This window comes from Phyllobates terribilis, unplaced genomic scaffold, assembly GCF_046119375.1.
Source record: "Phyllobates terribilis strain yellow unplaced genomic scaffold, ASM4611937v1 Scaffold_5__5_contigs__length_657084704, whole genome shotgun sequence".
NCBI classification, from domain to species: Eukaryota; Metazoa; Chordata; class Amphibia; order Anura; family Dendrobatidae; genus Phyllobates; species Phyllobates terribilis.
In genome coordinates this window covers 504,687,144-504,703,145 of record NW_027362765.1, presented here as the reverse complement: position 1 = coordinate 504,703,145, position 16,002 = coordinate 504,687,144, and the positions used below count along the sequence as shown (strand labels likewise).

The following is a 16,002-nucleotide window of genomic DNA, read 5'->3' as shown; positions in this document are numbered from 1 at the left end:
AAAATCATGGATATGTGAAAGACCCCATTCGCTATTATACGAGTGCAATCCGTGAAAAACGCGGAAAGCAATCGTATGCATAAAGCTGACGTCTGAATGAGGCCTTAGTTATTGGAATGGTCAAGTAAATCGAGAAAGAAACATCAAATAAATGAAAAGGGTATTTTATTACAGGAGTGTAACTTCAGAAAACTATCCATTAGTTTAAATAATGTTTTCATGTTCCTCAGATTTTTCAAAATCCTGATGGCTTCCTGCTATAGAAAATCTGACACTTACTTTGACAAACTTATAAAGCATCAAATGTTTCTTAAATGTGTTCTCCTGTACCTTTTTTTTTTATTTGATGACCCTTTTCAAGGTTAGTTTATTAATATGAGATTGGTGGGTTTCTGACATCAGGGACCCCCAGTCAGCTAGTATGACCCCCAGCGGTGGCCGAATGTAAACCGTGTACTGAGCAGAACAGTGCAGCTTGGTGCCTGATTAGTGGATGTTGTCAGGTGCTGCAGATAAGCTCCTATTGACAAAAAAATAGCTGCCCTGCAGCACCTGGCAGCAGCTACTAAATATTCTACAAAGGTGCAGAGGTTCTACACTGTCTACATCCAGCCACTCACCGTGGGGATGGGGATTTCAGACTCCCACAGATCTTCTATTGATGATCTATACTTGAGGATATGTTATCAATATAAAAGTACTGGAAACCCCTTTTTAAAGAGGTTGTCCACTACATTATCATTGATGAACTATCCTTAGAATAGGTCATCAATGTCTGATCAGTCAGTACCCGGCACCCCCACCAATCAGCTGCTTTCGGTGTTGGCGGCCGCTGGCCAAAACTGCTCAATTCAGAGCTGCTCCATCTAATGATAGTGGCCATGGACTAGGAGGTGGATGTGCAGTACCCTGCTGCTGCCACTGTTAAGTAGATGGAGCAGATCTGTAATTGAGCAGTTCCGGCCAGCAGCCACCGACACCCAGAGCAGCTGATCGGCGGGGGTGCCATGTGTAGGACTCCGACTGATCAGACATTGATGGACCTATCTTAAGGATAGGTCATCAATGATAATGTAGTGGATAACCTCTTAAACTGTCTCATTCATTGTCCAATATAAAGAAAATGTTAAAAATTTCATGTTGTTGAGTTGACTCTTTTTAATATGCATGGCTTGTAAAACATATTTAGTGGTTTTAAATTTTCATTATTTTTATAACTTTTTTTTTTTTTAATAGAAAACTGGTGGTCTGCTCTTGAAAATACAGAGTTCATGCGACTAGTCCGGCTTTTTAAAAATATTGTGTTGCACCTATTGAAATTTGCAAAAACAGGAATTCCTCATTCGGAAAGAAGACTTTTCAACACCTTTCTTAATACAGCTTTGAAAGTATTGGAGAGTCTTCATAGGGTATGCATCATTATGCCATGTAGCATGTTATAAACTTCCAGCTAAGTTAGCAGGTCACCTAATTACTGTATTAGAAGTTAATTTTACTACTTTATTTTTTAGGTAAATGAAAGATCAGGACAGATTATACCTTATGATAAATTCTATATTCATGAAATACAAGACTTTATAGATATCCAGAACGACTATGTGAATTGGATCCAACAACGAGCACTTTGTATGGTAAGTCAGGACTTATTGACTGCACTTAATTCACGTAAATTTTCAAAATTTAAGGGGAGGTGTTCCCATCTCAGAATGTGAATATATGGAAGTCACTCTCCATTAATCTCTATGGGAGTTCTGAGAACTAGCTGAGTACTTTGCAACTTCTCCAATTACAGCAGTGTGAGACGGGTCTCGTTCTCAACATGGATGCTCATCCCATAAAAATCAGATACAGAAATACCTTTTTAAATTTCACATGCATGTTTAAACCCTTAATGGCTGTAAATAAATCTTTTTACGTTAGTCATTTCTATTAATTAGTCCTTATTCCCCACCACCCCTTTTTACAGCACTGAGCAATAAGGGAAGAACTCCCCGCGTCATCAGAGGATGCAGCGGGTATTGCCTGTATACTATGTCTACTACCACTGACATCCTGCTACATCTCCCACAATCCGTGCTGACACCAGTCGTGGTCGTTTAACCACCTAAATGTCGCTGTCATTAGCGGCATGTAGATTATTAACAGACGCAATTGTGAGGTGCCAGTGGCTGCTATAACAACCTTTCAAAGTCATTTCAAAAGTGAATAGGTTTCAATTACAGGTTTTGAACATTTCCATGAAAAAAATGAAAATTTGCTCCTAAACTTTTAAACTTTGACAACCTAACAAAGAATTTTTCAAATGCCCTTTTATTAATCTTGACTTGCAAGGCCGGTTTTAGCATTTCTGGCCCCACTACAGTCTAACTTATTACTCCATCACACAGAAACATGTAGCTTGTATTTACATGCGCTGAGTTCAGGCTGTTAAACTAGGGCAATTGACAATATTCAAATTGTTCTGCGCTTCTTTACACGGACTGACGAAGAATGATGGGCACACAACGATCACTAATGGGTCAGTCTGCCCCCATACAGTATCATGTTATCGGCAACACATTTGCAGTTTTCACTTGGTGATCTGCTAACGAGAACAATGATTTTTGTGACGGCATAAACAAAACATTTTACAAAAATCCGCATTTGCCAAAATGCTGATATGTTTTGAATTCAATTTTGCGCGTATTCAGCAAAAGCCTTAAATTGAACTATAAAAGGCCATCCAAATGTAAAAAAAAAAAAAAATTCCTTATACTCATTTCACTGCTAACCTATCCACCCCTCCGCTCCTCACATCATCTTTCTAGTCCTCATCGCATCTTTACATCGTTGCCGCGTGCGCTAAAATCCCCGTACCTCTCACTCTGGGCCCAAATTTCCAGATTTAACTAGACCGGCGAGGGTTCTGCACATGCTCTTGCAAAAATCCTAATGCTGTCGCGGCATAATGGTGTGTGCCAGGACCTTTGCGGGCGCATGTACAGAGCTCCCCATGGCCCAGTCAAACAGGGAAGTACTTGACTAACGTGAGCGACAGTGACCTGAAAAAATGCTCCGATCACTGGACAGGTGACTGTGAGAAGCAGAAAGGCCAGAGAGGTGAGTGGTGAGTATAAGGATTTTTATCTTTTTTACATATAACTTTTATTATATACTGGGGTCTGGAGAGAACCCAGACCATAATGTGGGACATGCAGTTTGTGGAGAATAATTTCTCTGAAATTTAAGTTTCCAAGCAAATCTGCGCAAACGGGCTCATTTGAATTTTGCTTGATCCGCTCATTTCAAATACACACTCCTGTATATATGTAGAGCACATATATACACACACAGAGCTCAGACCTATGTATACACAGCCAGGGCTGTGGAGTCTGAGTCGGTGTCCATTTTGGTGGAGTAGGAGTCGGTATAAAATGAACCGACTCCGCCACCTAAAATATATAATAAATTGCGTACAGTACTTCAATGCAGTTTGTGGGGAATATTTTTTTATAAGAATTTGGGAAAGTTATGAAATGTCCTATAAATGTCTGTCCTATTCCTGATCTAAGGGTCTAGACTTTTAGTTGAGATGAATCTGTGCTACTGTAAGTTTATCACTTAAACCTGAGCCATGTATGAGGGAGTCGGAGTCGTGGAGACGGTGCTATGGAAATTAAGGAGTCGGAGGTTTGGCTTACCAACTCCACAGCCCTGTACACAGCACACCTACATACAGATTATACAGGTGCATCTCACAAAATTAGAATATCAAAAAGTTAATTTATTTCAGTTCTTCAGTACAAAAAGTGAAACTCATTCTATAGAGTCATTACAGACAGAGTGATCTATTTCAAGTGTTTATTTCTGTTAATGTTGATGATTATGGCTTACAGCCAATGAAAACACAAAAGTCATTATCTCAGTAAATTAGAATACTTTAGCAGCTTGAAAAATTATTTTAAAATCCGAAATGTTGGCCTACTGAAATGTACGTTCAGTAAATGCCCTCAATACTTGGTCGGGGCTCCTTTTGCATCAATTACTGCATCAATGTGGCGTGGCATGGAGGCGATCAGCCTGTGGCACTGCTGAGGTGTTATTTAAGCCCAGGTTGCTTTGATAGCAGCCTTCAGCTCGTCTACATTGTTGGGTCTGGTGTCTCTTATCTCCCTCTTGACAATACCCCATAGATTCTCTATGGGGTTAAGGTCAGGCGAGTTTCCTGGCCAATCAAGCACAGTGATACTGTTTGTAAACCAGGTATTGGTACTTTTGGCAGTGTGGACAGGTGCCACGTCCTGCTGGAGAATGAAATTTCCATCTCCAAAAAGCTTGTCGGCAGAGGGAAGCATGAAGTGCTCTAAAATTTCCTGGTAGACGGCTGCGCTGACTTTGGTCTTGATAAAACACAGTGGACCTACACCAGCAGATGACATGGCTCCCCAAACCATCACTGATTGTGGAAACTTCACACTAGACCTCAAGCAGTTTGGATTGTGTGCCACCTTTTGTGGCTTACCTTCCTTGTGCAGTGTGTCAGTGACTGCCTTCTGGACATCTGTCAAGTCAGCAGTCTTCCCCATGATTGTGGAGCCTACTGAAACAGAGTAAGGGACCTTTTTAATCGCTTAGCCTTTGCATGTGTCTTTTGTTAATTATTTTAATTTGCTTAGATAATGACTTTTGTGTTTTCATTGGCTGTAAGCCATAATTATCGACATTAAGATAAGATAAGATAAGATAAGATATACTTTATTTATCCCGGAGGAAATTGCGGTATCACAGCAGCAGAACACAGATCTCGAACATGACACATATGATAACAAAACATTTGGAATGCTTTAGACATTGCTTTTCAGACATTTGTTAAACACCCCCATAGCTGTTGGAACAAACGATCTCCTGTATTTTTCCTTTTTACACCTTAGTTGTATTAGGCGATTGCTGAATGTGCTCTTCTGTTTCGCAAACAGTTCATAAAGCGGGTGTGTGTTGTTGCCCATTATAGCTCTGCACTTCTTCTTAATCCTATCCTCTACCACCTCTTCAAAAGTCCCAAGCTGTAGGCCCACCGTCGCGCTAGCCTTCTTTATAAGTTTGTTGAGCTTGTTGGCGTCAGCAACACGCACACTGTTACCCCAGCAAATTATTGCCGCAAAGGTGGCACTAGCCACAATGGATTGGTAGAACACCTCAAGCATTTTGCCACACACATTAAAAGACCTTAACTTCCTTAGGAAGTACAATCTACTCATCCCCTTCTTGTAGACCTTCTCCATGTGGCACTTCCAGTCTAGCTTGCTATCCAGGTAAACCCCCAAATATTTGAAACTGTCCACCATCTCCACATCCTGACCGTCAATGGTAACAGGTAGGCATACCTTCTTGCACCTTCCATAGCTCATCACCAACTCCCTGGTTTTCTTAACATTTAGTTCTAGATGGTTAGCCTGGCACCATACTACAAAGTCCGCAACCACCCTTCTATATTCCTCTTCGTCCTGGTCCTTCCCAATACCGCCAACTATCACAGAGTCATCCGAGTACTTCTGGAGGTGACAACGGTCTGATTTATACTGAAAGTCAGCTGTGTACAATGTAAAGAGGAATGGCGACAGCACTGTTCCCTGCGGGGCTCCGACACTGCTCAGTACACTATCTGATGTAGCCGTCCCCCACCTAACAAACTGTGGCCTATCCGACAGGTAGTCAATTATCCAATTCACAAGTCCCTCATCCACCGCCATTTTAATCAACTTTCCTCGCAGTAAGAGTGGCTGTAATGTGTTGAACGCACTAGAGAAATCAAAGAACAAAGCACACACTGTGGTTCCATCATTGTCCAAAAAGGAATGTACTGTTTGTAGCAGAGACGCTACAGCATCGTCCACACCCAGTCCCTGCCGGTACGCAAACTGAAGAGCATCAGTATGCGCCATCACCCTCGGACACAAGTGAGCAAGTACTATTCTCTCCAAGGACTTCATCGCATGCGATGTTAAGGCCACCGGTCTATAGTCCCCCGGGGAAGCCGGGAAGGTAGTCTTGGGAATCGGCACCAGGCAGGAAGTCTTCCATAGCACTGGTACTCTCTTTGATTGTAAGCTCTGGTTAAAGAGAAATAAACCCTTGAAATAGAAAGCATTGGTACTGAGATGTGGTCTGTGGTCCCCACCTGCGGAACCACTCCTTTATTGAGTGTGTCTTGATAATTGCCAATAATTTCCATCTATTGTCTATTCCATTTGCACAACAGCATGTGAAATTGATTGTCAATCAGTGTTGCTTCCTTAGTGGACAGTTTGATTTCACAGAAGTTTGATTTACTTGGAGTTATATTCTGTTTAAGTGTTCCCTTTATTTTGTTGAGCAGTGTATATTATGACCACATAAAGTGACATGTCAGATTTGAAAAACTGGGTTTAAATTGGCTCGGTCCCTGAAAGGGTTAAAATCAGAGTTTTGGCTATCAAGTGGAATAAAATCTTGTTTTATTGGTTGTATACTTTGAGTGATTACAATTTGTATACAGTGTTAATGAATATTATGGTGTTTAAGTGATTATCAAAAATACATAAATCCAGTAGCGCCAACTCCTACAGACTCTTCATGGACTTAATGCTCTCCAGAATATTACATTCTTCTGAATATTGAAGTGTTTTTTCTCCATTATAATCAGTAATGGGAAAGTCAGTCTTCTCTGAATACAGATTTTACCTCAGAATTGAGATTTTTGATAATAACTGATAGATTTTGGCAGAGAAAGAAGCAGATTTCTCTGATAAGATGTATATTATAAAGTTGCTTTCTTATGTGCCTTTGATTTATGAATTAAAAATTAAAACAACGGTTGCGCTTTAAGTAAACCTGAATATTCTATTTTAAGACATTCGGAAATATTGAGTCTTAAGTGGTTAAATGCAAGATTTTTTTTTTTTTTTTTTTGGAGTTCAGGCACTAATTAGCACTTTCCTCCTACTGCATCTTCTTAGGACGTAAACCAGGGATTACCTGAGGTAAGACTAGGTTTTTGCTTTAATTATGTTTTCCCTTCCATATTCATGAAACCTAAACTCATCATTCTGGTCAGATCCCCATCGACCACCTTTAGGAATGTGGTACTTATAGTTCTTACATAAAAGCATTGTGCCATTTCCTTATTCAATATCAATCAAAAGCAGAGAGCACATTGGTTAAAAAAATTAAGTGTTTGGGGTTTGTTTTTTTGGGGGGGGGCGGGGACTTTTTTTTACTAATGCTTATTAATAGGTCTATGAATATTAAACTTGTATTTCACATTCTATGAGAACCACATAGAAGTGAAGTATGCTGGCACCAGTTCCCAAATCTTACCTGTTTCGTCAAAAAAACCTCTTATGATGGTTTTTGTAGCCCTCAGCTATCCACATCAGGAGGTGCTATGTCTAAATAAACAGTGCTAATCAAATGTCCAAAGAAGTATGACGTACTCACCAATGGATGCCAGTAAAAGATCCTTTTATTTCAGATCCAGCATACAGACGTTGCGGCTGGTTCAGGGGTGAAAGAGGGACGAGGGCCGTTTCGCGCACGAGCAGTGCTTCCACTGGACTCGTGGAAGCCCTGCTCATGCGCGAAACAGCCATCGTCCTTCTTTCACCCCTGAACCAGCCGCAGCGTCTGTATGCTGGATCTGAAATAAAAGGATCTTTTACTGGCATCCATTAGTGGGTGCTGTCTTTTTCATACTTCCTTGGACCTTTGATTTCACATTCTATGCTTGGTGTCATCTAAACGAGTTGTACCCCATACATGCAGTCACATAACAGATCACTCGCACTGGAAATACTGGGGATTCGGCAGTTGCACGTACAGAGTTTCTTAAAACATTTCTTCTCAGCTTGGAAAATACATTTAAAGAGAATCGGTCAGCAGGTTTTTGCTACCTAATCTGAGAGCAGCATGATGTAGGCAAAGAGACGCTGATCCTAGATTACTAGGTGCAATCAGAGTTTATATTTTAGTAATGCAGCAGAGCTGAGGAAGCAGCCCCCGCCCACACCAGGCTCTGCATATACAATGTGCATACATTGAGGTGACTATCACAGGAGGGGGCCTGTCAGACCAGCATACACCCCTGATGTGTCCCAGCAAGGATAAGCTCTTGGTGCTAAAATAATCATATCAACTAAACAAAACCGGGAGCTTGATGAAAGAGGCATTGCTGAAATCTGTGTTTAACCCCTACCTCATGCTGTCTTCAGATTATAATAGCAAAAACCTGCTGACAGATTCCCTTTAAGGGCTTAAATTTGTGACAGAATTGAAAGTAAGTAAGTTCCAGTAATTTGTAAAACATGAGTCACTGTGGTCTATTTGATGTCAGTAATACAGGCTACATCCCAGGCTGGCATAAAGTGTCTTTTTTGCTGCCCACAGTGAGATTGAATGTCACTTAATTCATTGAAATAATCACCCCATTGTCACTGGTAGGTGAGCATTACTCAGGCCTGTTGTACTGCCTGAACCAAGATAAGCAGCATTAAGATGTTCTAGAAAAAGGAGCTACTGATCAGAGACATGGAGCTCATTTATTTGGGAATTTCCCGATTGTCCATATAGTAATACATGCCAAGAAAGAGTTTGAGTTGTGTTAAAGTAACACTGGATATAAGATTCATAAAATAAAAATACAGAAATTGCCCCTGTGAATCTCCCCCCCCCCACTCACTATAGATCCTATTTTGCACATATTCTGGCAACTAGTGGACAAGTTTCTCTCCTATTTACTTTTGTTTATTAATAAATTTAGAATTCCTTCAATACCTTCCTCTAGGAAATAACAATGGGAGAACATAAATCCTGCACCTTTGTAAAACCTGGCGCTATTTGTCTATAAATGTTGAAAATAGTGTCCTTTCATGTGTCCTATTAAAGGGGTTATCTGGGATGATTTGTTTGTTTTTTAACTTGTAGGGAGGTCTAAGAACTTACACCCAAGTATGTGCTGATTACCTGCCTAATCTGCCCGGCACCGATCTCTGCTGGCTCAGAGCGGTCACTGCCCGCTCCTGCCGGTGATCCTGCGGTTTTCGGTGATGTCGCGTCGACAGAACAGCTGCTGCTTCTGCTCTGTTGACAGGGCGTGATTGCCTAACTGCGGGAAGCTGGTTGTGAATCAGCATGAGATCGGCAGTTGCCCCTTAAACAGAGCAGCCCAGAAGAGGAAGAACTGCTCTGTTAATATGAGGTCAAATAAAACAGTAAATTCGCTGGCAAGCAGTCGTTGACCCCTCTGAGCCGGGTAGAGCAGGCCGATAGAAACTACCTACCTGTCAGTTCTTGGGCCCCATGGGAAAAAATAAAGTCCCAGATAGCCCCTTTAACTACTTACTTCAAGTAAAGGGGTTCTCTACTTATGTACACCAAACTTTTTATTAAGATTTATTTAGAACATCTATAAAAAAAAAAAGCTGAAACCCCTGCTTTTTAAGAGTTCATCGGGGGCAGCTCAGTTGTTTTTGTTCATGACTGTCCCACACATGACAGTTGTCTTTTATGTTTCTTCCCGAACTGGACAAATCCAGCATAAACATTGTGGCTCCATCATCAGAAAAATATGATCATGCTAGAGCAACAACGCTACAGTGGCCGCTAACCATCATAAATAACATAGTTGCATGTTTGCATGAAATTCCCAGGAAAAAGCTTTATATAAATAAACAGTAACACCATTTCTTTCTCCAAGATTCATTTTGAGCATTATATGGCTTTTTCAATCATGTCATTCTCTCCGTTGTACAGGGACCAGATGGTTCTCTCACAATTTGTACATATCCATTTGTATTTGATGCACAAGCGAAGACCACTCTGCTACAGACCGATGCCGTCATACAGATGCAGGTACACTATGATGCATTATGGGAATTTGACAATAGTACCATCTCCGTTTATGTTCATACTCCTGTCCTGAACGGAGTACGGATTCAATAGAAAGCCTAGGACTAGTGTTGAGCCACCCCCGTAGTGTTCGGGTTCGGTTCGGTTCGTCGAACACCGGGATGTTCGAGGAACTGTTCGTCGAACTGTTCGTCGAACACCTTAGAACACCGTCGAACACCATTAAAACCAATGGCAGGCAAACAAAAACACATAGAAACACATAGAAAACACCTGCAAAGGTGTCCAAAAGCTGACAAACTGCTCAGAAGACACTCTCTTTAAAAAAGCCGGCCGGCAAATTCAGCAGCGGCATACACCGGTACCCGACAATTTAGACAAGAAGGAATAGAGCATCACACATAGATTAGATAGATAGAAACATGTCAGTCACACATATAAGAAGCACAGTGACAGTGTTGGTTACTGCACTTGTCATTTAGTGTAAAGGATTTATTAAAAAAAATATTAGTGTTTTCATGCACCGTCTCTTTAAAAAAGCCGGCCGGCAATTCAGCATCTGTACCCGACAATTTAGAACAGAAAGAATAGAGCTTCACACATAGATTAGATAGATAGAAACATGTCAGTCACATATATAATAAGTACAGTGATAGTGTTGCTTACTGTACTTGTCATTTAGTGTAAAGGATTTATTTAAAAAAATAATAGTGTTTTCATGCACTGTCTCTTTAAAAAAGCCGGCCGGCAATTCAGCAGCGGTACCCGACAATTTAGAACAGAAAGATAGAGCATCACACATAGATTAGATAGATAGAAACATGTCAGTCACATATATATGAAGTACAGTGATAGTGTTGGTTACTGTACTTGTCATTTAGTATTAAAATAAAGGATTTATTATTAAAAAAATTGGCGTGGGGTTCCCCTTAATTTTAGGCTCTAGCGGAGGTTAAGCAGACAGCTGGGGCAGATGTTTGAAGCCTGGGAAGGGGGTAATACCCACGGAGCTTCCCAGGCTACTAATATCAGCCCCCAGCTGAATACATAGCCTTTACTAGCTATTAAAATGGGGGACCCCCCAAAAAAAATGACGTGGGGTCCCCCCTAATTTAATAGCTAGCAAAGGCTAGGCAGACAGCTGGGGGCTGATATTAATAGCCCAGGAAGGGAGCCATGAATATTGGCCCCCTCCCAGGCTAGAAACACCAGCCGTCAGCCGCCCCAGAAATGGCGCATTCATAGGATGCGCCAATTCTGGCACTTAGCCTCGCTCTTCCACGCTGCCCTGGTGCGGTGGCAGGGGGTAATAGGGTTGGGGTTGATGTCAGCTTATAATGCCAGCTGACATCAAGCCCAGGTTAGTAATGGAGAGGCGTCTATAAGACACCCCCATTACTAACCCCATAGTCAAAGTTAAAAAAAACACAAACACCCAGAATAAAGTCCTTTAATTGAAATAAAGACACAATCCTTTATTGTTCTAAATTAAACCATACTTACCATCACGCCCATTCCAGCTGAAGCCAACGATCTCCTGCAATAAAAGAAAAATAATAAAGCAACCTCATCCTTACCTTTCCATGGTTCCCACGACAGCTTCAGCTCTGCTACATCGAGATGACAGGCTGGACCGCAGCAGAACGCTGCCATCCAGCCTGTCATCCCGCAGACACTGAGAAGCGCAGGCTTGCTTGCGCTGCTCAGCGTCTCTCTGTGACGACATCCAGATGAGCCGAGTTCATGTCCAATGAACTCGGCTCACCTCATGCACGTCACTGACAGCGTGGGAAAATTCTCACGCTGAAGCGCTGATTGCAGGAGAATTTTTCCACGCTGTCAGTGACGTGCAGGAGGTGAGCTGAGTTCATTGGACATGAGCTCACCTCATGCACATCACTGACAGCGTGGGAGAATTCTCCTGCACTCAGCACTTCAGCGTGAGAATTTTCCCACGCTGTCAGTGACGTGCATGAGGTGAGCCGAGTTCATTGGACATGACCTCGGCTCATCTGGATGCCGTCACAGCGAGACAGTGAGGAGCGCAAGCAAGCCTGCGCTTCTCAGTGTCTGCGGGATGACAGACTGGATGGCAGCGTTCTGCTGCGGTCCAGCCAGTCATCTCGATGTAGCAGAGCTGAAGCTGTCGTGGGAACAATGGAAAGGTAAGGATGAGGTTGGTTTATTATTTTTCTTTTATTGCAGGAGATCGTTGGCTTCAGCTGGAATGGGTGTGATGGTAAGTATGGTTTAATTTAGAACAATAAAGAATTGTGTCTTTATTTCAATTAAAGGACTTTATTCTGGGTGTTGTGTTTTTTTTAAATACTTTACTAGAAATTCATGGCGGTCATGTCTAATACTGGCGTGACCCCATGAATTTTGGGCTTGGGGCCAGCTGATAATACCAAGCTGGCCCTAACCCCTTTATTACCCAGTGAGCCACCGCACCAGGGCCCTGGATGAGTTGGGTACAGCGCCAGAAGATGGCGCTTCTATGAACGCGCCATTTTCCGGGGTGGCTGCGGACTGCAATTTGTAGCGGGGGGGGGCCCAGAAAGCTTGGGCCTCCCTGCGCTGCAGATTCCAGCCCCCAGCTGCCTAGTTGTACCTGGCTGGACACAAAAATAGGGCGAAGCCCCACGTACTTTTTTTTTAATTATTTCATGAAATTCATGAAATAATTAAGAAAAAAAGGGCTTCCCTATATTGTTGTGTCCGGCCAGGTACAAATAGGCAGCTGGTGGATGGGGGCAGCCCGTTCCTGCCTGCTGTACCTGGCTGGACACAAATATAGTGCGAAGCCCCACTTCAATTTTTTTAAATTATTTCAGGAAATTCATGAAATAATTTAAAAAAAATTGACGTGGGGCTTCGCACTATATTTGTGTCCAGCCAGGTACAGCAGGCAGGAACGGGCTGCCCCCAACCACCAGCTGCCTATTTGTACCTGGCCGGACACAACAATATAGGGAAGCCCTTTTTTTCTTAATTATTTCATGAAATAATTTAAAGAAAATTGACGTGGGGCTTCGCCCTGTTTTTGTGTCCAGCCAGGTACAACTAGGCAGCTGGGGGCTGGAATCCGCAGCGCAGGCAGGCCCAAGCTTTCTGGGCCACCCCCGCTGCAAATTGCAGTCCGCAGCCACCCCGGAAAATGGCGCGTTCATAGAAGCGCCATCTTCTGGCGCTGTACCCAACTCATCCAGGGCCCTGATGCGGTGGCTCACTGGGTAATAAAGGGGTTAGGGCCAGCTTGGTATTATCAGCTGGCCCTAAGCCCGAAATTCATGGGGTCACGCCAATATTAGACATGACCACCATGAATTTCTAGTAAAGTATTTAAAAAAAACACAACACCCAGAAAAAAGTCCTTTAATTGAAATAAACACACAATTCTTTATTGTTCTAAATTAAACCATACTTACAATCACGCCCATTCCAGCTGAAGCCAACGATCTCCTGAAATAAAAGAAAAATAATAAAGCAACATCATCCTTACCTTTCCATGGTTCCCATGACAGCTTCAGCTCTGCTACATCGAGATGACAGGCTGGACCGCAGCAGAACGCTGCCATCCAGCCTCTCATCCCGCAGACACTGAGAAGCGCAGGCTTGCTTGCGCTCCACAGTGTCTCTCTGTGAGGGCATCCAGATGAGCCGAGTTAATGTCCAATGAACTCGGCTCACCTCATGCACGTCACTGACAGCGTGGGAAAATTCTCCTGCACTCAGCGCTTCAGCGTGGGAGAATTCTCACACTGAAGCGCTGAGTGCAGGAGAATTCTCCCACGCTGTCAGTGACGTGCAGGAGGTGAGCTGAGTTCATTGGACATGAGCTCACCTTATGCACGTCACTGACAGCGTGGGAGAATTCTCCTGCACTCACCGCTTCAGCGTGAGAATTTTCCCACGCTGTCAGTGACGTGCATGAGGTGAGCCGAGTTCATTGGACATGAACTCGGCTCATCTGGATGTCGTCACAGAGAGACGCTGAGCAGCGCAAGCAAGCCTGCGCTTCTCAGTGTCTGCGGGATGAGAGGCTGGATGGCAGCGTTCTGCTGCGGTCCAGCCTGTCATCTCGATGTAGCAGAGCTGAAGCTGTCGTGGGAACCATGGAAAGGTAAGGATGAGGTTGCTTTATTATTTTTCTTTTATTGCATGAGATCGTTGGCTTCAGCTGGAATGGGCGTGACGGTAAGTATGGTTTAATTTAGAACAATAAAGGATTGTGTCTTTATTTCAATTAAAGGACTTTATTCTGGGTGTTTGTGTTTTTTTTAACTTTGACTATGGGGTTAGTAATGGGGGTGTCTTATAGACGCCTCTCCATTACTAACCTGGGCTTGATGTCAGCTGGCATTATAAGCTGACATCAACCCCAACCCTATTACCCCCTGCCACCGCACCAGGGCAGCGTGGAAGAGCGAGGCTAAGTGCCAGAATTGGTGCATCCTATGAATGCGCCATTTCTGGGGCGGCTGACGGCTGGTGTTTCTAGCCTGGGAGGGGGCCAATATTCATGGCTCCCTTCCTGGGCTATTAATATCAGCCCCCAGCTGTCTGCCTAGCCTTTGCTAGCTATTAAATTAGGGGGGACCCCACGTCATTTTTTTTGGGGTGGCCCCCATTTTAATAGCTAGTAAAGGCTATGTATTCAGCTGGGGGCTGATATTAGTAGCCTGGGAAGCTCCGTGGGTATTACCCCCTTCCCAGGCTTCAAACATCTGCCCCAGCCGTCTGCTTAACCTCCGCTAGAGCCTAAAATTAAGGGGGACCCCACGCCAATTTTTTTAATAATAAATCCTTTATTTTAATACTAAATGACAAGTACAGTAACCAACACTATCACTGTACTTCATATATATGTGACTGACATGTTTCTATCTATCTAATCTATGTGTGAAGCTCTATTCTGTCTGTTATAAATTGTCGGGTACCGCTGCTGAATTGCCGGCCGGCTTTTTTAAAGAGACAGTGCATGAAAACACTATTATTTTTTTTGATAAATCCTTTACGCTAAATGACAAGTACAGTAAGCAACACTGTCACAGTACTTCATATATATGTGGCTGACATGTTTATATCTATCTAATCTATGTGTGAAGCTCTATTCTTTCGGTTCTAAATTGTCGGGTACAGGTGTATGCCGCTGCTGAATTGCCGGCTTTTCATGTTTCACTGTGAGCACTGTTCCCATCGATTTGGGCAATCACTGTAATGCCACAACCACCATGGCTGTGGCATTACAGTGAGTGGCAGACAATCCCTGCATGATTGGTGCTCTAAATAGCGCCAGACATGCAGGACACGCTTTTGGTGCACGAACAGTTATCGAACATAATCTCGAACAGCCGAATTTTTTGCAAATCGTTCGGGTTCATCGAACAACTCGAACACCGCCCAAAACAGCTCGAATTTGAGATTGGCGAACAGTTCTAGTCGAACACCGCTCATCTCTACCTAGGACTATTAGATCAGATAGGTGCTCCAGCTTGTGATTGTCATTCATTCGAGACTGATTCTTACTATAGTATAGACTTCAATACAGTGGTATTCAATATCAAAGGGCATAAAGGAAACCCCAGACAAGAGTATATTGTGCCCATAAATATTATATTCCATACTATAAAAATATAAAGTCATTAAATATACCTAGTATACAGCGAAATGCTGCGCATAATGCAAGGGTGCACAAGGATAAATCCAGTACATACAGATGTCTAAATAGCTTAAGTGACAAGACAGTAAATGATTATAGTAGAGCAGGGGTCTCAAACACGCGGCCCCTGAGACTTCTTTATGCGGCCCACAGGCACCGACCCCTTGATGATCCTGACCTGGTCCAGGAGGAGCCGCTGACGGCAGCGCTGCATTGCCGCGCGGAGACTATCTCCCAGCACAGCCTTTCCAATGCCAGCCACCTGCCAATCAGAGGCCAGCAGCTGACATTTGCATGGTGGCTCAGCGAGTATGACGTGACTGCCATGCGGAGATGTCAGCTGCTGGCCTCTGATTGGCCGGCGGCTGGCATTGGAAATGCTGTGCTGGGAGACGGTCTCTGCGCGGCAATGCAGTGCTGCCGTCAGCGGCTCCTCCTGGACCAGGTCGGGATCGTCAAGGGGTCTGTGGTGCCTGGGG

The 16,002-nt window shown here is 43.3% G+C and overlaps 1 protein-coding gene across 3 annotated transcripts in view; it reads left to right on the top strand.

Moving 5' to 3' along the window:
- Positions 1-16,002, top strand: part of HERC4 (HECT and RLD domain containing E3 ubiquitin protein ligase 4) — a 112,352-nt gene that overhangs the window by 57,695 nt on the left and 38,655 nt on the right. Inside the window, exons 14-17 of one of the 3 annotated variants that reach the window (XM_073685585.1) lie at positions 1,237-1,409; positions 1,512-1,631; positions 6,975-6,998; positions 9,766-9,864. In XM_073685585.1, coding sequence (XP_073541686.1) covers positions 1,237-1,409; positions 1,512-1,631; positions 6,975-6,998; positions 9,766-9,864 — 416 coding nt within the window. Of the gene's footprint in view, positions 1-1,236; positions 1,413-1,511; positions 1,632-6,974; positions 6,999-9,765; positions 9,865-16,002 lie in introns of those variants that run through there. The other 2 variants (XM_073685586.1, XM_073685587.1) reach the window with 2 other exon arrangements.